Source organism: Tursiops truncatus, chromosome 15 (genome assembly GCF_011762595.2).
Source record: "Tursiops truncatus isolate mTurTru1 chromosome 15, mTurTru1.mat.Y, whole genome shotgun sequence".
Classification (NCBI taxonomy): domain Eukaryota; kingdom Metazoa; phylum Chordata; class Mammalia; order Artiodactyla; family Delphinidae; genus Tursiops; species Tursiops truncatus.
The window spans coordinates 44,882,787-44,908,516 of record NC_047048.1 but is presented as its reverse complement, the minus strand read 5'-3'; the positions used below and the strand labels follow the sequence as shown (position 1 = coordinate 44,908,516).

At 42.6% G+C, this 25,730-nt stretch overlaps 1 protein-coding gene across 2 annotated transcripts in view; it reads left to right on the top strand.

The window, feature by feature from the left end:
- Positions 1–25,730, top strand: part of MACROD2 (mono-ADP ribosylhydrolase 2) — a 2,000,643-nt gene that overhangs the window by 1,848,473 nt on the left and 126,440 nt on the right. The window contains exon 12 of one of the 2 annotated variants that reach the window (XM_073792642.1): positions 21,712–21,774. The exons of the other annotated variant lie outside the window; for it this stretch is intronic. Within the exon in view, the coding sequence (XP_073648743.1) occupies positions 21,712–21,774 (63 nt within the window). The remainder of the gene's footprint in view (positions 1–21,711; positions 21,775–25,730) is intronic. 2 annotated transcript variants of the gene reach the window in all.

The following is a 25,730-nucleotide window of genomic DNA, read 5'->3' as shown; positions in this document are numbered from 1 at the left end:
CTGTGTCTTTGTTTTCTAAGATAGTAACAGCTAAGAGGACATAATGTTATGACCAATGATATCCTTTGTTATCAATACCCTTCTTTCCATTTCTTGCTTCATGATGAAAGATCAAAGTGAATTTTTAGGGCAGTATTGGCGTTGCTGAAAATCCCACCTTGGAATCCTGGAGGTGTGGAGAGAAGCTATAGGTAACGTGTACCCAACCAGAGGTAAAGGCCAAGGATGAGAAAAAAGCATGGCACGTGAAAGTGAGCAGAGCAGAGATATAGAAAATGAAAATCCATGCAGTGGGAGAAGTGATTAAACATCAGAAGGGGAAATAAAGGCAAAGAAGAACAGACACGTGGTGACTGGCTGTGGTGGCTGGGATGTGTTTCCATAGGAAACACACTTGTGGAAAGAGATCTGTACCTTACAAGAATAGGACTTAGAGAAAGTCAGCAGTGCTGTTAGTCTTAAGAGTGCACTAGTGAGTTGGAAGGCTATATGGAATCAGGCTTTTAAAATCCGCGTGTTCACTTTTTAAATGTCATTCTGCATTTCCAAGTTGTTTGACAGTGGGTCAAAGGCATGCCAAAAGTACTGTTTATGGGTGGCTTTATTTTAAATGGCAGCCCCAGGCAGAGGCGAAATTTGAGCTTCTGTTTACATCTGGAAATTCCTTGGCTGGTACATTAACCTTGGCTTTGGAAGCCTGATGTTTATATATTGGCCGCCATGGGGAATTGCTTTGCTCTTGCTGCTCAACAGCTACGGATTTCCTTATCTACAGCTCATTCAGTTAGGGAAAGTTGGACCACATCATCTGCTTAGCTTTCTAATCACTTTACCAGCTCCTTGTTTTAATAACTAGTGTCCTTCACTGTTGTTTCTGCAGGTCAAGGTTTCCTTGGGATGCATTTTAAAATAGAGGTCTTAGAAATAATGTGAAGAGCCACAATAACGGGTTTAAGACCTGGATTTTGAAATCCAGACGTCGTCGATCTTAGGAGGCTGAATCCTGAGGCTTTACTAGTCAGCTTATTCATGGATACTGAATAGGGTTACATATGCAAATACTAAGTGTCACGAGGCAAGTTTTGAAGCAGTCTAGCTCACTGACCACAAAAATTAGTAATCTGTGAAACGTGGTTAAAATATCACATCTCTCAACTACCAAAAGCTGCCTTCAGGGGAAGCTACTGGCTTGCCAAGAGGATGTTTACTGGGACAAAGAATGAAAACAAAATCCTGAAACAAAAGATAGTGATGACTTCACCTTGAACCTGTGCCTAGAAAATTAATTAAATCCTAAGTTAAATATAATTCTGCATAAAATTTAATTATATGACAATGAGTATTTTCATACAGTAAGCTGGGAAAGTTTTCCTGGTCCAAAGTCAGTTGGAGAGACACCATGCAGTGTGTCATGGCAGAAAGGGCACAGGCTAGAATGAAAGCCAGATCTGGGTTTGAATCCCAGCTCTGCTACTTAACTAGCCTGTAGACTTTGGGAAGTTCCTTTAAGCCTCATCTTTCTCACTGTGAAATAGGAATAATAATCCTTACTTTCTGGGATTTGGGCAAGGATTAGAAGTGTATACATATAAAGAACAAGCCTAAAGTAGGCACTCAAAAATGATAGCTGTTATCACTATTATTAGTAGTATTATTACGATTACTTCTTCTGGGTGATAGATATCCATTTTTCTCTCCCCACGAAGAAATCCAGAAAGCAAAATGCTTTTTTAAGTAGCCTGAGTGTAGAATTGAAAACTGACTCAGTCCAGTAAAATCATATCCGGGGCAGGGAGGAAGTCTTGTTCATTTCCCAGAAAATGTATGGTCAAATTATTTTTTTCCTGCTGTGTGTATTCTTTCCCTAAAGAGATTTCAAACTTTTACTTTCCTCTGTGTAGAACATTCCTGGCCATTTATCTGTTGTTATCCCTTCAGTAAGTCTGCCATTATTTCTTCAACAGGTGCTAGCAAAAAGAATCATAAGCCCTTATGAGCTAACGGTGAAGTTTCAGCGAAGAAAAGAAATAAAAAGCCAATTTCCTGAAAAAGTAACATACATAGCTTGGAATGTACTTGTTTGTTTGTGTCTTTCCTTTTAGTTTATAGAACAGTCTTTGCTCTTTATGTTGAAAAACTGTCAATTATTACTGGCTATTGGCCCCTTTTTCATCTTCAAGGTAATAGACTTCTACTGTAAAAAGAAAGAGATACTGAGCACAAGTGCAGCCATGAAGTCTCACATATATTTACCTCTAAAAGTGAAAGGGCTTATGGTATTTTAGAGAAACAACATTTTTTTTAATACCAGGCACTCTGTAAATATTTGTAAGTGACCATGAATGAACAAATGGATAAGCAAAGGAACAAGGGGAATTTGCCATGACTGCAGATCATTTCTCTTGAATGAAGTATACTGCTTGCTTTCCTGGAAAAAAAAAAAAAAAAAGTTAAGATAAATCATTGTTGAAAGCGTTCTTTAGGAACTAAAAGAATAGTGAATATGGTAATAAAATATTGCTCCCCAAAGCAGAATGTGGTAGTTACAGTTACAGGAAGCCTATTAATCCCTTTGTTTTCTAGGATTGCATGCCTTGTATGTAATTTAGGTTTTGAAATCTTCCTTTTCCTGGGCAGAGAATAGCCCCCAGAATATCAGACCTGTGGTTACTTGACAACAGCTAAATCTACCCCGGAGCAATTTCTGTTATCCTTATTAACAAAGATCTTTGGGAGGTGAAGGGCATTTCAGGCTAATCAGCAATGAATTTGTTAGGGTGTGTTCCAAATGCTTAAAAGGAGGTGGGAATCAAAGTATGGACATAATCTGAGGGTAGTTAGACTGGATCTAAATCTCACTTGATTAGTGGGAATTTAGGTACATTTCTTAATTGGAAACCACAATTGCCTTATCTAAAAAATGAGGAAAGGATGGACTCCATCTCACAGTAGTTTGGGTGAGGATTAAGTGAGATAATGCATGTGAAGCATTTAGCACAATGCCTAAGTACTACTACTGTGATCTCTTTGTACTCACACTTCTGACACCAAATGTGTAAGCTTTTTCCTTGCACCAACCAATTCTCTGGCTCTCCAACATCACCAACTGGGTGTTCCACAACTTAATTCGATTCTTACACCAAGTACCCACAGTTAGGATCAGACCCCACAAGTTAAGGGCTCAGTCCCACAAGACTACCCCCACCCTAGATGCCAACTGCAGGTTGGGGCAACCTGTACTTCTGACTGACCAGCTATCAAGTAAGGAGATCCTCACAATCCCCTCCTTGGGTTTGATGCTTTGCTAGAACCACTCACAGAACTCAAGGAAAACAGGGTACTTACTTTTATCAGTTTATTGTAAAAGATACAAATGAAGAGTGAGGTTCAGGGTGAGGTTCAGATGGGTCCCAAGCACGGGAGCTTCTGTGGATTTGGGGTATGCCACCTCCCAGCATGTGGATGTGTTCACCAATGTGGAAGCTGTCCAAACCTCATTGTTAGGGTTTTTATGGAGGTTCCATTATGTAGGCATAGTTGATTAAATCATTGGCCATTGGTGAATGGACTCAATCTCTAGCCCCTCTCCCCTCCCCAGAGGTTGGGAGTGGGGCTGAAAGTTCCAACCCTCTAATCACATAGAGTCCTCTTGCAATTAACCTCCATCCTTAAGTCCGCCAAGAGTCACCTCATTGGCATAAGCTCAGGTATGGTTTATTATGGGTAACAGTAGTTGCTCCTATTAACTCTATCACTCAGGAAATTACTCAGAGGTTTAAGGAGCTCTGTGCCAAGAACTGGAGATGAAGATCAAATAAATATTTCTCAGTATATCTCAATATCACGGTAAGTCATGTTAAGTGTTCAATACATGAAAAACAACTGATGGCCAAACCAACCTTTACACATTTTGAAGCCAAGTGTCAACAGAGATCGTTTCTGAACATCTGCTTACATAAGTCTGGTTCTCTCTGTTCTACAAATGAGAGGGCTAGATCAGATATGGGGAAATGCCATTTCACACCCACAGCTCTTCGAGCTAAAGGTGTAGGGGTGGGGGGTGGGAGAGAGACAGGTTGGAATGCTGTCTGCTGACAATGATGCCCCAACATGCACAGGGCAGGGGAAATAAGGAACAGGTAGAAGAGGGACAGGTGAAGTAGAAAAAAATGGAGGTAAGTTTGGAGGGGAGGCGGGAGAAAGGCTGCAGGGGTGAGCAGCTCAAACTGCTACAATTCTCTGTAGGCAATATTGGGATTTCTTGCAAGGAAACCCACTGTTCTGGACTTAGAAACTAAATATCAGTTTCCATAAAAGAGGAAGGACTCGATGGACTGGGCTGGACCATGATGAGCTGCAGTCTATGAAGATACAAATAGATCGCAAAAGGAAAAGGGCAACAATACATTAAAATGCACTCAACCCCTGGAGGGTCCTTCATACCCACAGCTGATTGAAGGTGGGATAAACCTTTGTAACATAGTATTTGTGGCAACTACTCAGCTCAATGTCCCTATATACTCACCACACCTTCCCCCACACACCCTCTCTTGGGGAGGCTGGCTCTGGGTACTTGCTTTCTGAACTTGTGGTCAGAGACCACAGTTCCTCCCCATGTGGGTCTCTCTGTAACCTGATCTGTATACTCATGACATGAGGATATGTGCTCATGTCCTGTCTACAGGAAGCTGGCTTCCTGCAGAGCAAATGACCCAAAAGAATGAGAGCATATGCAAGGTGGGAAGTGGCAGCCCTTTTATAACCTAATCTCAAAAGTGAAATACCATCCCTTCAGCTGTATTCTATTAATTATAAGCAAGTCCTTAACAAATCCAACATGTACTTAAGGGGAGGCAAATTAAGCTCCACCTCTTGAAGGGAGGAGTATCTAAAACTTTGTAGGCAAATTTTTTAAAACTGCCATAATCCCAAAGGGCTTCCTAATTTCCTGTTCCAAGACTTCCTACATCATGGCTGTGTCTCTGCCCTTGGATTCTTTGGGACCCCCCTCAAATATTAAATCCCCTTATCGACTTAAGCTGATGTTTAATCAGAAGTCATTTTCAAAACAGCCTGAGGTCTTGGAATCAGTGAGAAGATGTCAGAAACGGGGACTTTGCTGCCTTGCAGAAAGTGACGTCTTTGGTGGATTGGAGCTGGTCAATGGGTATCTGAACAGGGGATCCAGCCAATTCCTATGCCACATGGTTAATCGTCCCTCCACCAGGCGTTCAGATGTGTGGTTTTCAGATGTGTAGGCTGGCTGAGTCATCTCCTACTATTTCATCCGGTTGATCTAAAACAGGAGGCAGCACACTTCTATAAAGGACCAGATGAGAAATATTTGGGGCTTCACATGCCACATATGGTCTTTGTCACATATTTTTCTTTGTTTTTATTACAACCCTTTAAAAAATGTAAAAACCATTCTTGGCGTGCAGGCTGTACAGAAACAGGCCTGTGGGCTGGAGTTTGCTGACCCCTGCTCTAAAATAATCATGGAAGGATGCTCATCGTGTCCTCGGGAAATATTTAGATGTGCTTCTCCACACCCGCAGCCGTGATAACAGAGTGTCCTTTCTATGTTTCTAATTTATCTTGCTTGAGGTGAAGAGCTGCAGAGTCCTCTTTTCAGGTTGGATACCTTTTACGTAGGATTTCTCTTGTTCCTTCAGGGAGACAAACAGGTTCAAAAATTAAGTGACTAAAGTGATTCATGTGGCACTGTCAGAAAAGAATTATGGACCTGTAGGGTTATGGTCTCTCAGAGGACTCATTTTTTGTTTCTATCCATCACGTGAATAACAATAACCTTCTCCAACAAGCAGAATGAAGAGTGTATGGACCGCCAGTAAGTATTCCTTACTGCTCACCAAATATTGGCACCACAAAGACTTGACACAGCAGTGGTGATGTTTAGGGAATTTGTGTCAGATCTGGCTTTTAATGGGGAAAAATAATCCAGTCTCATACTTTGACTTTTGGTTCTTTGCTGTTTTCTCTAATATCAGCATGCCTCATGGGTGACATTGAAAACACACACACACACACACACACACACACACACACATCCTGTGTCTTTATCAGCAACTGGAATCAAAATCCTTGGATAAGAATTCTTTTTTTTTTTAAGTCTGCATTTTAATTTTACCAGAGCATTAGTAAAAATATATTATTTAGCCCATGAGTCAACAAAAGATAGTGAGTTAACATATAAATATGATTAATGAATTCGTACTAGAAGAGGCAAAAAGGAAAAAAGCTAAAGGGAGAAATTAAAAGCTGCCCATCATATTTCATGTTTCAGATAGCTCCAGGTAAGTAGTGCTGCTTTCTTATTTTACTACTATGCCCAAACTCGCATCACCACAAAATTGCTAAACTGGGGTGCTCTATGGAAACCATACAGGAAAACATGGCAAACTCTTGCAAGAGTGTGGGATTTGGGCTATGATAAAGGAAGATGTTTAAGGGAGCAGTGAATCTCTGCTTCCTAATCATAATAACCGCAGTCTTAAGTCTTTGTTTAACCCTCTTAAAACTTACCTGTAGAAAATATTATTAGGTGTCATTAAAACGGACCGAAATCATAATTTAATTAGTTTTCATAGGACAGACTTTGAAGGGTCATCTTTCATTTTGGAATACATAATGTTTCTTCCTGTAATTATTTGTTCCTCTAAATTATTCCAATCATACATTTAATAGCCAGTTTTAGAGGAAATTATTCACTTGCCATTCGTTTGGATGGTTTGAAGGATTAAATGCCTATATTTGAGTATTTGTCCAGACATTGTCATGTGATCAGAAAAACTTTTCATCTAATTTGACATGTTTTTGATTGACATTGTCAGGCACAAGGCAGCATTCATTCCACTGAGTTTTCTGAAGAAAACATTCACAGCGTTAAGTGTTAAAAACTCAAGACGTTTTGACACTTCCAGAAGGTACAAATTCTCTGGGATAAAACAGGGAAATTGGTTCCAGAATCAAGTCCAGAGTCATCTGACATTTGTAATTCGAACTGGGAGAGGTAGAGTAATTTATTCTCATAAACAAACTGCCAAGAAGATAGAAAGTCCTAAAAACCTTTCTCAAGCTGCTGTTGCGCGCATGTTCTCCTGTGGTCCTCCTGACGGTAAATGCTCCATCATCCCGCTACCATCAAACTGTTTCTGTGTGTTGCTCCCTGCTGCAGCCTCTGCCTTCTCATGGGGTTCCATTTGTTTAAGTGGGAAGAGGCTCTATGTATGAAATGACTGTCCCTGGAACCCATGGGAGGGGAGAGGCCATTGGCCATTAGGCAGACTGATTTCCATTTTGAATGCATGCAGTCACTTACAGAGGATTCTCTTCTCATTGATCACAGGCTGTCTGATATGTGTTTTTACCAAACATATTTCTGTGGAGAGGAGACAGCTGGAATTCTTTAGAATTATCCAAAAAAGGGCATTAGATAAGAGCAGACTTCTGCAAATTGACCGGTTTGGCAGAAAGAACAAAGCACATGCCAGAACACTGTACAGCTAGAGATTCACGTGTCGTTTTATGTCTGTAGCGTGGTACATACTGGCAATACTTAATTGTCTATGGCCTCCTCTGCCACCGGGAGAGAAAAAACAAATGTTCCTATTTGTCTTTCGATGTGGCTTCTGATATTTACATTGACTTGTCTAAAATAACATCAGCCACCCTAGACAATTTTTGCCTAGTCCTTGAGTCTGTTGACTAATTGTTCAGGTGGCTATTAAGAATGTTATTATTATCTCAAGGAAATGATTCACTGCCAACAAGTATTGCCCTGGCACAGGAGAAATAGAGATAACGTTGGGAAGAGAACATAAAGAAAATATATGTAGAATTTTATTTATTCAAAGAGAAGTAAGACCCCAGTAACTCTTTTTGGAATATGCCTAATAGTCATTTGGAGGTATTTCAATTCAAGACCAGGAGACCTTGATTCTCAGTATAGTAATTATGTACTATAGTTAGGAATACTAGGTAATTACAGCATTATCAGCAGACTTGGGAGAGGTGATGAGTTAATTACTAAATAAAAGTAATTTACACTAAATTGAAAATGACAGCTGATGCCTTCTTAAAGCACGGCTTGATGGGAAAGAAAACATGTGGATGTGGATACAAGTAGGAAAAGGAGAAATTACAGTAGGTCTGGAAATCATAGAATGTATGCAGAAATGGGAAAAAGGAGGCTGGAGTTCTCCTTTTGCTTAGGCTGGTGAAGAGGGCTCACAGTAGGATGTATTCCTATTTGTGGCATAAAGAGAATGATATAGGAAGCAACTATTTCAGACCATCAGTCAAAACATACAAACCAGACAAAGTCACAAAAGAGAAAAACAGAAAGCTAACCAGGAATTTCAGCAAGTAGCATAACTTTATTTAAAAAATGACCACATTACTTTTTTGAAAAGTCTTATACAAATTTTCCAAATATTATTTTAGAAGGATTTCTACTGGACTAATTTTCCTCTCCATCTGCTTGGCTTCACTTCCTTTCTACTGAGACATCTCTACAACATATCTCATGGGCATCTTACATCAGCATGTTCCCCTTTGTTTCCCAGGTTCAGTAATAGCTCCCCAACCTCCAGTGTTCCCAGGCCATATGCTTGGGTGGGATTCCAGCATTAGAGCATCGTGATGAACAGATTTCACTTGGAAGCAGATGACCGAGGCTCAAATCCCGTTTCCATTCCCTACTAGCTGTAGAACCTTTGAAAGAGTTATTTAAAATAACAAACATCATTTCCTCACCTATAAAATAGAATAGTTGTCACGTCTGTATCAGGAAGTTGTTACGAGTGTTAAATGGGATCATTCTGAGCTCTTAGAGGAGAGGCTGGAACCATTCTTCATCCTTCATGCCTCCAGCTACTCACCAAAGCCAGTTGATTCCGCGCTTGAATATCTCCTCATTCCATCCTGTTCTCTCTCTCTTCACCTGCCACCCCTTTATCTCAGACTCCTATCATCTCTTGTCTGGAGTATTTTAATCAATTCCATATGGGTCACTTATCTGGTCCTGCTACCCCCATCAATCCATACTCCACAAAGCAGCCATGTGAGAGAGAACCCTTCCGTGGCTCCCTAGTACCCTCCATGGAAGCATCTGCCTCCTTAGCAAAGGGTACAAAGCCCTTTGTAATAAGACCGCTAGTTCTTCATCCGGCTTCTCTCTGTGCTCCACTCCCCTTGATGACAGTGCTCCAGAAGCGACTCCCAGTCACACATGCTCACTCTCACCTCTAGCCTTGTTCCCCACCTTGGAACATTCCCTCTCCACGTTAATTCCTCCTACTACATTTGCCTGCGTAGCTCTCATTTAAGCCAAGCTTGTGGCCCTCACCATCTAAGCTTCAGCCCCATTGGCCACCCCACGTCTTCAAAGATGCCAGGGTCTTTCCCACATAAGGGCCTTTGGACATGCTCTTCACTCCACCTGGAACACTCATCCATCTCTCCATTTTTTTTTTTTTCTTTTGTTTGCGGTACGCGGGCCTCTCAGTGCTGTGGCCTCTCCCGCTGTGGAGCACAGGCTCCGGACGCGCAGGCCCAGCGGCCATGGTTCACGGGCCTAGCTGCTCCGCGGCATGTGGGATCCTCCCGGACCGGGGCACGAACCCGTGTCCCCTGCATCGGCAGGCAGACCCTCAACCACTGCGCCACCAGGGAAGCCCCGATCTCTCCCTTTTTGCCTTATTCATTTCTACTGATTAATTTCACATAGTAAATGCCTTAACTTCTCAGCTCAAATGCCCTTTCCACAGGGAAGCCCTCTTTGATGACCTTAGAAGCCCTTGCCTCTACTAGCATTTATCATGATTAGGGACAATATGTTTGTGTAATGGTTTGATTTAAAAATGTCTTAGATCAGGTTCCCTAGAAGCCCACCCTAAGACAAGCATTCAAGGGCAAGCAGTTGATTTGGGGAGTGATTCCAGAAAGCACCAGGAGGGAAGTAGGGATATGAGACAGGGAAGGGAAGGAGAGAAATGCAGGACTGGGTCCTGCAGGAGAACTCTGGGAGACCATGTGGGAGCCTCAGAGGTGTCCCACTCAGGGGGTATGAAAGCAGGTGTTAATTTCCTACTCCTGTCCATCACTGGTTGAGGGCTGCTTCCAAATTGGCTGTACAGGACAAGTATCCTGTTGAGACTAGAAAAACCCCTATGGCAGAGTGTCACACGTGTTCACAAGGAGAAGCCACAGCCACGGGAGTTTGCGGAGATCAGAGGAGGGGCCCAAGGGACGACGGTGGGGATATGACAGCTTCCGCTTCAGTATCTATCTGCTGCACTGTTCCACTCCTCTCCAATTATCTCGAGAGTAGCACCATGCAAGAGAATTATAATGTGACCCATAAATGTATATATAATTTTTACCTTTTTTAAATTTTGAGAATTTTTTTTAACATTGAGAAGCAATGTTTTTTCAAAAAGTAAGAGAAACAGGCAACATTAATTGTAACTCTGTATTTTATTTATCCCAATATAACCAAACTATTGTCATTTCAACATGTAGTCAATATAAAAATTGTTAATATTTTATATTTTTTTGTGCTGTCTTCAAAACCAGATGTGTAGTTGTCATTTACAACACATCTCAACTTGGACACACCACATTTTTAGTGCCCAATAGCCATTAACTAGCTTAATATCTATTAAGTAAATATTTGGTTAAAACCATTACTGGAATTCCACCATTTTTAAAGAGAGATAAAATACATATATATAGCACTGTTGTTTTTTGTTTTGGGGTTTTTTTTTGCGGTACACGGGCCTCTCACTGTTGTGGCCTCTCCCATTGTGGAGCACAGGCTCCAGACGTGCAGGCTCAGCGGCCATGGCTCACGGGCCCAGCCGCTCCGCGGCATGTGGGATCTTCCCGGACCGGGGCACGAACCCGTGTCCCCTGCATCGGCAGGCAGACTCTCAACCACTGCGCCACCATGGAAGCCCAGCACTGTTGTTTTTATAGTTGATAGTAAGCTTAGGAGTGGTTGTCAAGTTTTATTATCTATAGCATTATTTTTGAGTTAGGGCCCATGTTGATAAAAAGTTCATTTTGAATTGTGGAAAACCCATACATTGCTTTCACTCTAAAGCTCAAAATACCAAATCAGCGTCTTAAAGTTTTTATTTTCACCACTTAAAATAGTATGTTTCAACACTGAAGGAGCAACTATTTTAAAGGGGGGAAAGGATAGAAACACGAAAATGGAGGTTTTAACTTCCCATTATAAGTGGACCCTGTGCAGCTTCACGTATATGTGCATTGAATTGTCACCTCCGCAAGGGACACTTGCACTCAGCACATGTACATCTTCAATCAGTGATTTCCCAAAGAGCCATGTGGGCAAAGCAAAGTGGATAATCGAAGCACTTAGTCAGATATTTCTCATCTAATTCAGCTGAAATACCCAACATTTATTGAGATCTACCTGTATGAGATAAAATTTTATGTTTATCTCTGGATTGCCTCAAGCTTTAATTTCACCTTCTGCGAGCAGGTGCCTCTCAGGAAACCACTCCATCCATCTTTCTTTTGTCAACTCCCAAAGGGAAAGTCTTTTGTCTTTCAAATAACCTAATTTATTCCCTCTCCGCCATCTTGAACTTTGTAGGTACTCAACAAACATTAATTCATGACAAAGATGCCTAACAGCTTTTGAATTTATTCATGGGGTGATTCTTCTTTTAGAGAACATCTTTATGTATTTTCTGTTCTTCAACAAAAAAGCAAAACAGTGTTTTGTCTAGCCAGTTCTGTATTTAACATCTGCACAGAGCACAATGTGTGCCTGTTTTAAACAGAATGTGTAGGCACCCCAGTTATCTCAATTCAGAAACATAAATGAAAATAGCGAGAAATATAATTTTTGGAAGGAAATTTAACCTGAGGGCTTAAAGTTAGCAAAAAAGTACAATTGTTGTTTTGTTTGAGAGAGAGCAAAAGAAGCCCATTATCGTGCTAAGCTTTATTTTGGTCATAATTTTCCCAGTTATGATGTAGACACCAGGTTATGTTTTACTGCCTGAAGACCAGTGTAATTTATAACCATGAACACCAGCATAAGTTGACTTCTAACCCTAGTTGCACCATGAATTCATTGGAATACTTACGGAAAGTTGCTTAAATTCCCCTTTGCTGGTTTCCCATTCTTTAAAAAAAAAACACAACACATTAATATGTTTCTTATTATTGTCGTTCCTTAATGGTTATTGATTGTGTTTTGTATCTCAGTGAGGCGTTGCAGCTTCCCCAGGGAAGACTGCGCTAATGAATAGTGTTTGTAAAGTACTTGGAAATCCTTGGATTAAAAACTAACCATATCAGAGTAAAAGTATTTGTTCTAATATGCCATATGGGAGAGCTATATGTTATCTATTAAGAGGGGATGTGTGATATTGAAAATAGTTCTCTGGTGCATTGCCTTGTGCTGTTTTTATCCCAAGATACGCCACTGGCAAGTTGTGGTGTGCTGGGGTCATACCTTCCTCGTGGAAATGCTGTAAAGTCCAATCCTGTGGCAGGTATTCGTTGAGTTTCTTACTGTATACTTGACACTCTACTTACCAACCTACAAAATATATGGAGGAGACAGTTGCATGCTACAGTCTCATGTGTTTCCTTTCCTTGAACTTGCATCACATTTAGGTCTCCCTTAACAGATACATATGCTTTAAAAATAACAGGTTTAATCAGCGGATCAGCGGTCCCCAGCCTTTTTGGCACCAGGGACCGGTTTCGTGGAAGACAATTTTTCCATGGACGGTGGGCGGGGGAGGATGGTTCAGGCAGTAATGTGAGTGATGAGGAGCAATGGGGGGCGGCAGATGAAACCTCACTCGCTCGCCTGCCGCTCACCTCCTGCTGTGCGGCCCAGTACCTAACAGGCTACAGACCGGTACTGGTCTGCGGTCCGCGGGTTGGGGACCCCTGAGTTTAATTATTTCCTCTTCCCCCTAACCACACAAATAGGCTGTTTTGGGACATTCTAGGAAAGAGGTAGGACCAGATGATGGTCTTCTCTGTCCTAAAATTGAAGACCAGCCATGGGTCTTACACAGCCTCTGTGAATGGGGTGTGGTTGTCATACTATTTGAGTCTATTTTGAGTGAACTGCTACTAGCGACCAGGAGAGCACTGCTCAGCATCTCCCCACATGGGCTCTGTGTGCCCCACTCCATTCCCAGGGGGTTCTAAGTCATCAGTCTGCATAACTGCATTGTAACAAGTTCCACACGTAACCTCCACTGGCCTGGGGAAGGGATTCCTTCTGTAAGGTAACTGCTCCAGTAAGAAGACAACATGGTGACAGGTGTATTGTAACTAGAGCCTGGGCTCTGTGTCTAGGCTACCTTTCTTAAAAACTTCTGCCCCACATGATGTAGGAACTTCATATTTCATAAGTAACCTGAGGAACGTGGAACAGGAAGTAATTTTCCCCTTTTTCCCTGATTAATTTGTGAAGTAACCATGCAAGGCCAGGTAAAGGATTAGCATGTTTCATTAATTCACAAATATTTATTGAACAGCATATGTTCAGTCTAGGTTCTTAGGAGACAGCAGACAACGAAGCAAAGATCCCTGCCTTCGTGGAGCTTACACTCAATTAGGGGCAGATATGTGTAAACAATGAACATAACACCTACCTAAATTAAATACTAGAAGGTGATGGTTGATTGAGAAAGACAAAAATAAAAAGCAGATCAGGGTGGGAATGGAGTGTGGGGATGGGGAAATGTTGCAATTTTAAGTGACATGTTCAGCACAGTTTGAAAAGGGGGATGTTTGAGCAAAGACTTGAAGAACCTGGGGGAAAAGCAGTCTAGCCAGAGGGGATGGGACGGGCAGTACAAAGACCTGGGGAGAACACACCCTCATGTGCCGGAGGAACAGCACAGAGCCCGGTGTGGCTGGAGCAAGTGAGTGGGGAGGAGATTAGAAAGAAGTCAGGGCAGGAAAACAGCAGGTTCTCCAGCACACAGGCCTTGCTGCCTTTGAGCGTTTTGGAACATGTGAGCAGAGGAATGGTGTGATCTGACTTAAGCATTTTAAAGCAAGCCATCTGGCTCCTAGGTTGAGAATAAGGGCCATTGCCCCAATCCAGGAGAGGGGGGATGGAGGCTGGACCAGGGTGGTGGTAAAAACAGATGAACTCTTAACTACTGCTGCTTCCTACATGGTACCACATTTGATTTTTAGGAGCCATTATTTGTGATCAAAGAGATGTGACTTTTTTAAATTAATTTTTTAAATTAATTTATTTTTATTTTTGGCTGCATTCGGGTCTTTGTTGCTGCACACAGGCTTCTCTAGTCGTGGTGAGCAGGGGCTACTCTTCATTGTGGTGCACGGGCTTGTCATTGTGGTGGCTTCTCTTGTTGCAGAGCACAGGCTCTAGACACGCACACTTCATTAGTTGCGACACGTGGGCTCAGTAGTTGTGGCTCGCGGGCCCTAGAGTGCAGGCTCAACAGTTGTGGCGCACGGGCTTAGTTGCTCCGCGGCATGTGGGATCTTCCTGGACCAGGGCTCGAACCTGTGTCCCCTGCGTTGGCAGGTGGATTCTCAACCACTGCGCCGCCAGAGAAGCCCGAGGTGTGACATTTTTTAACTGTCCACAATTTAATGAGGTTCAACCAGAAGCTCAGGTAAACACCATACCTCTTCTACATTGAGAGCTGAAACATGGTTTGAATGACAACAAAATTATTACTAGGGGAGAATGAAGTTTGCTTCTTAATCCCTTGACAAGTGTTTATGGAGCCCCTGTGGGATTGTAGCGCTGTACTGGTTGCTGAGGACACCTTAGGAACAGCAAGAGCATCTTTCTCAGCGGAAGACTTACAATTTAGCTCTCAAGGGTCAGAAGAGGTCACAGGAATCTCAAGGGTCAGAAGAGGTCACAAGGCAAGAAAGACCTCAGGCTTTGGCACAGTCTGGACCTGAGTTAAAGTCTCAGCTCTGCCACTAAGTGTGGGACTTCAGGGAAGTTATCTGACCTCCCACAACCTTGAAATCTTCATCTGTAAAAATGTAGATAAAAGTCTAAGTAGGACTGTGGAGGGATTCACAGTAATGGGTCGGAGGCGCGTAAACGCCTGGTGCCTAGGAGGCAGCAGCTACCACTCCTGTCAGATGGTGATGCCCAACTGTACACCTCTTTCATCTGCACTGGAATAGCCACATGCGTGAGGCTTTTCATTAAAGTAGTGAGGCAGCCAATTCGGGAACTTACTTTTCTAAGCTCAATCTATTAAGATAGATTGAGAACCTCCAGAACAAAATGTTTAAATGTTTGGAACTAGCATCCACTGCCCCCCACTTCTTTCATTCTTTGCTTTCTTCCTGAAACCAGGAAGAAACCAGCAGGGCTGAGCAAGGTAGGTATTCACATTGAAGTGGTGGTGGTGAACCCGCCCCCGCCCCCGCCCCCCCACCCCCACCCCCACCCCGTGCGGAGTGCAGGCCAGGTCAGGAGGGCATCTCGGTCTCAGATTGAAGGACGCTAAAGAAACAGGACAGCAAAAGGCAGTGTGTGATCCTAGATTGCTGTGAAAGGTATTCTTAGAAAATTGGCAAAACTTGACTGTGGTCTGTGGCTTCTATGGTAGGAATGTCATCACTGCTAATCTCCTGATCTTGGTGGTTGCATTGTGGTCATGAAGAAGAATGTCTTTGTAGAAAATACAGACTAAAGTATTCAGGGCTGACGGGGGTAATAAGGGGGTGATTATGTCCCCAACTTCCTCTCACATGGTTCAGGGCAAAAAAGAAAGTTTCTTGTACTGTTCTTGTAACTCTCCATTGTTTAAAATGAGTTCAAAATAAAAGTATCTTTAGTATTAAAAAACAAATTTAGAGTTGTAGCTTTGCACCCATCTGGCTTAAGTGTCAGAAGAGCTAGTTTCTCGATGTTCTTGGTGTTCTACATTAATTTGTATGAGATTATAGTTTAATCCTTCAGCTATTATATTAAGTATCATTTTCCCATGCTTTTACTGACCCATAATTTAACCAGCTTACCCAGCTAACAAATCCTAGTTGCATTTCCAGGGAGACACTAGTGGGCACTGGTATCAGCTGACTGGGTTGAAACCCTGCTGACATCACTGTGGGATCTCAGGGAAATGATTTAACATCTCTGTGTCTCAGTTTCCCCATCCACGAAATGTGGATAACAATAATGCCTACCTCATTGGGTTGTTATGAGAATTAAATTTGATAATGTATTCAGAGCACTTAGACACTGAGCAGAACACAGCCAATATCCAATACATGTTAGCTGGCATTAACTATCAATAGTATTATCCTGCTGCCCACATAACTCTGTTAAATAAAACATAAGCATTGATGGCAGTGCATACTCATTGAGAGCACTCCTTATATAAGCTAAATTTATTTTTTGAGGGTGTGTCTTCTAGAGAGTTTTGGAATGTGTAAGATGAGAATGTAGCTGGGTGGCAAAATACAAAATTTAAGACTGAATCCCTTATAAATGAAAAAGTGCTGAGTTGAAAAAAATAACTGAGTCTTCCTGAACTAAGAAAAGTTAATATGCCATTTGTATTAATCAGCTATTGTCACAATAATACTGTGTAACAAGTCACCCCGTAGTGCAGTGCCTTAACTAAAAGATTTACTCTCATGCTCACAAGTTTACAGGTTGACCGTGGTTCCACTGATGTAGGCTGGGCTCAGCTGGGCAGTTCTAATTCAAGCTGTGAGTTCTCTGGGCTTGCCTCCAGACTGTAACTTGGGCCAAGGCTTCTTCTGCTCATCTTTAAACCAGCAGCTGCAGAGGCATCTTCTTGTCATGGCCAATGTCAGAAGCACAAACACCAAGTCCAATGATGCAACACGTTCAAGCTCTTTGCTCCTATCATGTCCGCTAACATTTCATTAGCCATATCGCTTGGTCAAGTCCAACAACAATGGAAGGACGCTGAGATAAATAATCCATTACAGGGAACTGAAGAATTGGAATCCAATCTGCAAAGCACTGTATTTGAATTGCCTGCACCCTGTCCAGGTCCAGAAATCTTGGGCCTTTATAAGAAAAGGTAATAGTATACCAGCAGGCAGTACCCATCCGGTTGTTTCCCCAGTAGCAAGGATGAATTTGTTCTGATTTACCTCCCCTTGCTCTTCCCATCCCCACGCACAGTTCAAAAATGGAACTGCAGATATCAGGGTAGCAATTTGTAGCCACAACATTGAAATTTTGCCCTTATAAAGCTCGTCCATATAAAATTAAACATGAACTACACAATTAAACAAATTCACTTTGTTATCTGATCGGGGGGGGGGTCCTTCTGCTCACCGCTTACAAAATCAATACTCACCAATGGTAGAAAGGAAAGGTACCTTTCATCAGAATGCCAGCAATCTGGGGAGATGGTGGACTCAGCGTCCCCCAAAAGCCGCCTCCAAAGATTCCGCTCAGCCGTGAAAGTTTTAACGGCAAGGAGGGGAGTAGTCTCAGTTAATCATTGAGATAGGGCGTCTGAGTGGTCACCATTCCCCACCGCATGCAGGCTCGTGGATTTCTTATTATCTTCCCCTACACGTTATCATGTTCACACAGTTTGGTCACACAGTTTGTTCACAAGATTCTGAAGGGGAAGCTAGGGAAGAGATCTAGTCATCTGTTAATTACTTATTCTTCATTCCTACTTCTTTGATCTACCAGAAGAACTGACAAATTATGGTGCGATTAAAAGATTTGAAAGGTGTTCTTGGGCCGGAGATGAGTAGAGCGTGGGGGTACCTTGTTTAAAATTAGTTACGGTATAGCTTTGCTAAAGTGACAAGAAAAGGGGCTTCCTGCTGAGGGCAGTTTCCTGCAAAGAACTGCTTACAAATGCCCACTTTTCAGACCTCATTCCATTTCTATGGGATTAGGGGTGAAGGTCTGTCTTCTGTAACTTTTTCATGCTGACATAGGCGACATATTCTCAGACTGGAAGATGTCAACATGGGTCCGTAGCATCTCTTTGCTGACAATTTTAGTTGCCTGCTTACATGTGTGGGCAGAACAAGCTACAATTATTTTGATACCCACAAAGATATAGATTATTATGTGCAATAATGTTAATCCCATTCTCTTGAGGCCAGTCCTTAGAATTGTGGTAGCCATAGACTCAAGTTGGAGCAGCTTATGTCATGGCTAGCATCTGTCTGGTCATCATGCAGTTAACGTTTTTTCCTCTGGTGGCGGTTATGGTATCTGTAAAACAACTCAGGAATGAACGTCAGACACTGAGTCTGTGACTCTATTTTCCTAATCATTAACTGCTTGGTTTTATACTTGGGGAAGGGCGGGGGGGGGGGGGAACCTGCAGGGTTCTACTCGTTTCTAGCTTCACAGCAGGAGTCTCTTATTTTGATTTCTATAAAATTCCTGAAATATCCTTGCATATAGTATGTGCTCCGTAAGTATGGATGGAAAGAATAGAGGGCATGGTTTTAATACTGGAGAAGCAAAAATGATTCAACCATTAGAATTCACACAGGTCACTGTGCTTTTTGGCGCGGGAAAGTAGTATTATGTGACATTCAATGTGAATGATATGGAAATTTATGATCGGAAGTAAATATGGGATCCTATAGGTATATCAACTAAGAGAATTTAGTTTCTGTGTGACATGTTTTAAGCTCACAAAATAGCCTGTCATTTCCCTATACTTCTTCATGTTTATTGTAAGCCTTTTAAATCCCTTCTAAAAACCACAAGGTTACATTCCCCACTCTACTTAACTTTTTATTGTTTTTATGCTTTCTGTGAAAATAGCTAGACAGATAAGGCTGATAAAAGGAAAGCTTGTTCTTATCAAATACGGGTAAATGTGTAATGGGATTTTTTTCTTTCCTACCAGAGGAAGCCCACTGTTTCACTAAGAACTCACCCAATTGAGGTATTTTAAATGGATGGAATGTTAGAAGCCAGCCAAACTGTCCTTCTAAAAGTGACGTGAATGCTAACCTAATTGCCCGAGAATGTTATCAACTGGCCTTTGAAAGCCAGACTTCTACACTGATTCCCCCTGCTGGCCTTGAGGTTGCACTGTCTTTGGAAATTGATGAAAGCAATATACCTGAGCCTTTTCATTTGAGGGCAAGTTACTCAAACGCCAAATCCAGCATTCTTCTAGAAGGCATTTACTCCGTGATAAACATGCCAAGTGTTTCTTGAATTTGCTTCCCAAGGGCAGAAATCCTGCAACTAGACCACCCCACAGCCAAGACTCAAAGTCGAAAACAGAACATGCCAGACTGCGGTAGGGAGTGGGACCACGGGCACAGGGATTAAGGGTAAAACCCAGTAGCAGTAGGTTAGATAAAGAGCCAGACTGCTTTTTACTGTTATAAAGTTGGACTCGGGGGTCTGACCATGAATTTCCTTTTCATGAATTTAGAACTGGTGGAAACAATTCTTCACCTTCCTGTGACTCAATTGTTGTTTCTCTTTCCCTCCTTACCTTCCTCTCTTCATAACATTTTTACCTCCCACTCCATAGGAGATGTGGTCACCAGACCAATTTTAAAAGCAGCCTGTCACTGCAGACTTCAAGCCTATTGTGGAATCTGTGTTAAAAGGTCTGTCTGAGACTTCCCTGGGGGTCCATTGGTTAAGACTCCATGCTTCCAAAAAAAAAAGATTCCACGCTTCCAATGCAGGGGATGCAGGTTTGATCCCTGGTGGGGGAACTAAGACCCCACGTGCTGCATGGCGTGGCCAAAAAAAAAGGGGGCTGGGTGGTGGTGTCTGTTGGGGGAGATAGGAAAACTGGTAGATCTCTCCTGCTTGAGTCTGAGTCCATTTGGTGGGAGAAAGGGGGAAACACTGACTTACGTTTTTGACACATGCTCCTGCACCAGCTTGGCCTTGTTAGGGCAGCAAGAGCAGCAGTGATGTCTATTTCCTTCCTACAGCAAAAGCCAGTGCCAGTGCCTCCGCGGAGAACCAGAACAGAGAAAGTATCAGAAATATCCTTGGAAATATGTCACGCAGAACCTTGGGTTTACAGAGTTACAGAGCCATCCCAGGTTATACTGTGTCCCGCGTGACGAATGGCACAGTGCTGGCCAGAGGGAATTATATACATACTGATATATTTATTCATTGATAGCATCCCTTCCGCATGTCAGTGTCACTCTTATTTATCTATCTATCTATCTATTTATTTATTTATCTTTGTCATTCTATTATAAAATTTTTCGTTCAGGTCAATTCCAAATTTTTTCCATTTGCAACTCTTCTCAGAAGGTTGTTTTTCAGAGCTGCTTGGTGAACTGTTTCCCCATTGCTTCTGAGGCTCTTGTTTCAGCTCCACTTGTTGAGTCCTCCTCTGGGGAGGATTCCCCATCCTCTTGCCTCTGGATTAAGAGTTGATAGTTGTAGCAGATGGTGGGTCAAAGCAGTCAAGTAAAACAAGTTTAAGTGATCTGAGCCTGGCTGTGGGCAGGGATTCTAAAAGGGCTCAGCTGGGTGATTCTTCTGCTCCCTGTGGCCTTGGCTGATGTCATCACTTGGGGGCATTCAGCTGGCAGCAGGGCTGGGTTGGAAGGTGGGAAGAGGCTTCACGCATATGTCTGGCCCCTCTGTGCTGCTCCATGTACCCCTCTCCACCTGGGAGGCTAATCTGAGTGTCTTCACAGCAGGGTGGCTGGATTCCCAGAGGGAGAAAGTGGAAGCTGCTATAGTCCTCTGAGGCCTTGGCTAGGGGGCCCAGACATCACTTACACATTTCACTGGTCTAAACAAGTCACAGAACCAGCTCGAATTTAAGGAGACAAGAAATAGATTCCACTTCTTGAGAGACAAGGATCTGTGGCCATCTTTAACCCATAGTAACATGTGCTGATAACGTCCGCTTCTCTGTTTTCTGTACTTTAACGACATCTCTTATGTTTTATCATTTAAAAAGATTTTTCCAAACACAGAGACTTGGAAACCCTCCCAGCAATGAATTATAAAATGATGACTTTATTTGCCTTTGAAGACTTAATTTTTTTCTACACATAAATCCACAGATATATATTATATATTTTAAGCCAAAGGGAAGTTTTTAGCTAGTTTCTAATATATAGCCGCCATTATACCTGTCCAGTTATTAGTTTTTCAAGGAGTTATGTACTACGGCATAAACTTGACCAGCATAATCTGTTCAACACAGAGTATTTCAGAGCATAGGTATGTTAGACTGTCATATGTAAAATGTAAGTCAATGTTTAAAAATTTAAGTAAAAATAGGGGTTCTTTTGCAACATACAACAAACAGGAAAATAAAGGGCATAGGAACGTAATTAACCAAGTTTCCTTACACAGTGCATATTGCTTGAGTCAAGGAAAAAAAAGCAGATTGGAATTAAAATTTGTATTGCATTTTGGGAAATGTTGTGCAAGGAGAGGGATGTTACTGGAACTGCTGAGTGATTTTTGTTTACTGCAGTTCAACTTTCCACCAAGCAAATCATGTGAGAAGGGACAAGGATAAATACACCTATTTATGTAGGTAATTTTTCTGTTTCACGCCTCTGATTCATCTCTCTGCCTCGCTTTATGGGGAGTCATGCTACACTGGTTACAATTAATTTCAGTGCATATTAGCCATAAAGAGATATTTCATAAACTGACTTGATGTATACTTTTTTTTTCCTCTGCGGTTTTCTTGAAAGATGAGAACGGTCCACAGGAAAAGCCAAGTGCCAAAGAAATGGAAGGGCAGGGCCAAGAAGCAGGTGAGCTCAGGTTTCTTTTGAGGCGTCCCCTAGGCCTCATTCCCAGAGGTGAACATGGCTTTACTCAGTGCCCTTTTCTGTAAATATTTATACCGTTTCACCAGGTTAATATCAATATTCGTTCAGGTCTCCCTCAGGAAGCCACCAACCCTGTTAACTACAAGTGTCAGGCTCACCAATCGGAAGGGTACCCTCCCTCTCAGGTCTCAATCACCAGCCTCACTTTTCTCCCGTGTGATCGCAGTTTGCTCAGTGATGCTCTACGCGGGATGGGCAGAGGTTGGAAGGACCATGTCAGAGCTGGGCTGACTGAGGGCAGGTCAAACTCAGCAGATTTCGTTTGGAGGAAAAAATGAAATGTAAAACATTCACAGGGGGACTTCCCTGGTGGTCCGGTGGTTGGGATTCTGTGCTCCCAATCAGGGGGCGTGGGTTCCATCCCTGGTCGGGGAGCTAAGATCCCGCATGCCACAGGGAGCAAACAAACAAACAAAAAAAATTATTTAAAAAAATTCACAGGAAATATATCAGAGGATTTCCTTCCACAATGAATGGAGTGTCCTTTACTGCTTTACATTAAATTTTGAAGAGCCGTGCTTCTGGTCATTTCTCTGTATGTTGTAGATGATGGTGTGAGGAGTGACAGAGGCTTACTACCCCACACCCAGAGCTCAATGAGATCCAAAGCCTTCCTGACATCAACTCTGTTCACTGAAGAACAGATGAGCCAATGGAATGCTTAGAGATCTTCTACTGTAGATTATAAATTGAACTTTTTAAAATAAAATGGCACTTAAGACTCAAAAGAGATTGTCATCTCCTTAGGTTTATCTTTTCTTCCTCCCCACTTTTGTACTCAGGCATGCTCTCCTTTAAAAGAATGATTCACAGGGATTCCCTGGTGGTGCAGTGGTTGAGAGTCCGCCTGCTGATGCAGGGGACACGGGTTCGTGCCCCGGTCCGGGAAGATCCCACATGCCGCAGAGTGGCTAGGCCTGTGAGCCATGGCCGCTGAGCCTGGGCGTCCAGAGCCTGTGCTCCGCAACAGGAGAGGCCACAACAGTGAGAGGCCCGCTTACCGAAACAAAAAAAAAAAGAATGGTTCACACAATTTTGCAGTTATCAACATAACCATCAAAATAAAAATTTCCTTCTTCTTTCTGTTTTCCAAGTCATTCTTCTGGTTCTAATGAGCCCAACGGATGGGGCATCTTTGAAATAGTGGGCTCTGCTCATGTGCCTGCCGCATCCTAAACCATATGCTGGACTCTTAGAAATAAACCAGGTAGTGTGATAAGTTTTTCACTGAAAAGTTCCTGCATTAACCTTGGAACTTTTGCTAGAGAACTGAAAGCTTTTATTATTAACCTGGAAGATGGAATTGAAGAAGGCCAATCAGAGAAGGCACTGAAGCAAGGCAGCAAGGACCTTGTGTACCTGCCACTGGGTCAGTTGGCTCCCTTTGCTAAAGTGTAGTCCTTGCAATGGAATGAATTTCTAATACAGAAAACTGTTGTCATCCACACCACCATCGCCCCCAGCTCCCGGCCACCACACCGTTATGCTCCGTGGAAGATGAGTCTTCTGTGAAAAGCTGTCACTGTTTTTACCGTTTGGGGCTGATGGGTATTAATCAACTAGCTGCTGACAGCTGAGGCCATTCTCTGACTATTGTGGTTTTACAGGTTTTGTTCATTCACTGCTCTGTCCCAAACTGTCTTTATCGACATAGATTTCTCCCACCCCTGTTCACACACACACACGCACACACACGTATACACATACACAGGCACACACATACAGACATGCACACACATCTGCCTGCTTTTTACTTATTCATCTCTTTTCCCCTAGTCAGTTGAGAACAGGCAGTGTCTTTATGGATTTAGGACCATCTTGCCTGTGAGGAGAGAGTGGTAGAATACAAGCTCTCTTATCCACCTCTTGGATGGACAGCATCACCACCGCAATCTGGGTGCCTCTCATGGTAGAGAAGATTCCTAAATGCACCCCTGAGGGGCTCTGCTTGCTTTTCTAAGTGGCCGGCACAGAGCCCAATGGCAGGATTCGTCTGTGCTCTTGGCCAGTGTCAGCATACATTGTTGTGTCTGCTCTGCGTCCCTAATCCAAGATCAGAGAAGTCAGAGATGCAGTTCTGGTCATTAAAGTCCTTCTGACCTGCTGTTATTCTTCCAAAATAAAAGTAGCTTCCTTTCATTCGATAGAATGTCCAGCTTCAATTCTAACTACACGACTCTGCAGGCCTCTTCCGTATCACGCAAAAAGCACAATCTCAAACCAGCATAATCCAGCAGTTCTGACTGCTGTCATGATCAAATCAAAGTGGTAGGTCCTGTTCCTCAAACAGCCGTTTAACAAATACCTATCCGGGCTTTGCTGTGACCCAGGCACTGTTCTGGACACTGAAATAGGGCAGCAAACAATAAAGACAGTTTCTTTGCTTCCTTGAAACTTATATTCTGGTGGCAGTGATCCAAAAATAAACAATTTTAAAAAAGTATGATAGTGACAAATGCATTGTGGAGAAATGAGGTAATGTAGAAGGAATCCTGAGAAGGCAACTTTCCATTGGCTGGACTCGGGGAGGACTCCCTGAGGGAGCAGTAATTAAAGTGAAATCTCAATGATGAAATGGCGGGAGAGCATTTCAGATGGAGGGTCCAGATAATGCAAATGATTTCAGGCCGATTTTAACAGGTTTGAGAAGGAAGTTCAGAGTGGCTGGAGCGTGATGGATGAGGGAGAACATGGTGTGAGGTTTGGGAAGACATCATAGGGCCAGGTTATGTCTGACTGCAGAAGATTTGATTTTGTTAGAACTACAAGGAGAAGCCAGTGGAAGGTTGTTAGCAGTAGAGGGACCTAATCTGTTTTAACAAGCTCACTTTGCCTGTGAATGAAAATGGGTCAAAAGAACAAAAGTGAGACCAGTTGAAAGACTATAGCAGGAAAGCAGTGATGGAGGTTTCTGGAAATGGAGACAAAATGGCCTGATGTGTTTTGTTCCACAGGTAGAAGTAACAAGATGTGCTGATGGATTGGACCTAGGGCGTAGGGAAAAGAAGAATCCAGGCTACATCCTAGGTTTTTAGCAGCAGTAACTACTTGGATGATGGTGCCACTTACTGACGTGTGAAAAACTGGCCACAGGGCAGTTTTTATTAATAGAGTTAATAGTTCAGTTTTGGCCATGGTAAATTCAGGAGGACTCTCGGCCATAGGGGACGTCAAGAAGCCAGTTAGGTATCTGAGTCTGGATTTCTAGGGAGAGATGTGGACCAGAGATACAGGCTTGGGAGTCACTGGCAGAGAAATGATACTTAAAACCATGTGACTGGGTGAGATTCACTAGAGAGAACATATAAATAAGGAGAACAGTGAGGCCTGGGACACCATGGCCTCTAGACATGTGGCACCAGGGGAGGAGGAACAACCACAGCAAGAAAGTGTTTCAGAAAGAACAGAGTAGACTCTGAAATGCTCCTGAGGAGTCCAGGAAGATAAGAAAGGAGAAATGACCATTGGATTTGGCAAAGTGGGGTCATTGACACCTTTGATAAGAGAATACTTCAAGGAGGATCGACGAAGCCAGTTGGAGTGCTTTACGGAGAGACCGTGAGATGAGGAAGTCCAGAGCAATAACATGGACTGTTCTTTTAGGGAGTTCTGCCGTGAAGGGAAGCAGAGAAATGGGATGATGTGACCTCAAGGCAAGGTTGAAAGGCTGTAGTTTGTTCTTTTGATGTTAATAGGAGTTTGTCATCTAACAGAAGAAAGTGATTCGTCTCCAGTTATCTCCCTACCAAAAATCTTACTCTCTGTTCTGATAGAGGTGTGACCTAAAAGTAACAGTCATATACATTATGGACAAAGGATATACTAGAAGATATCCGATTAGCCTTTAAATGTGTTAGTCACCATGCGTGTATGAGTTA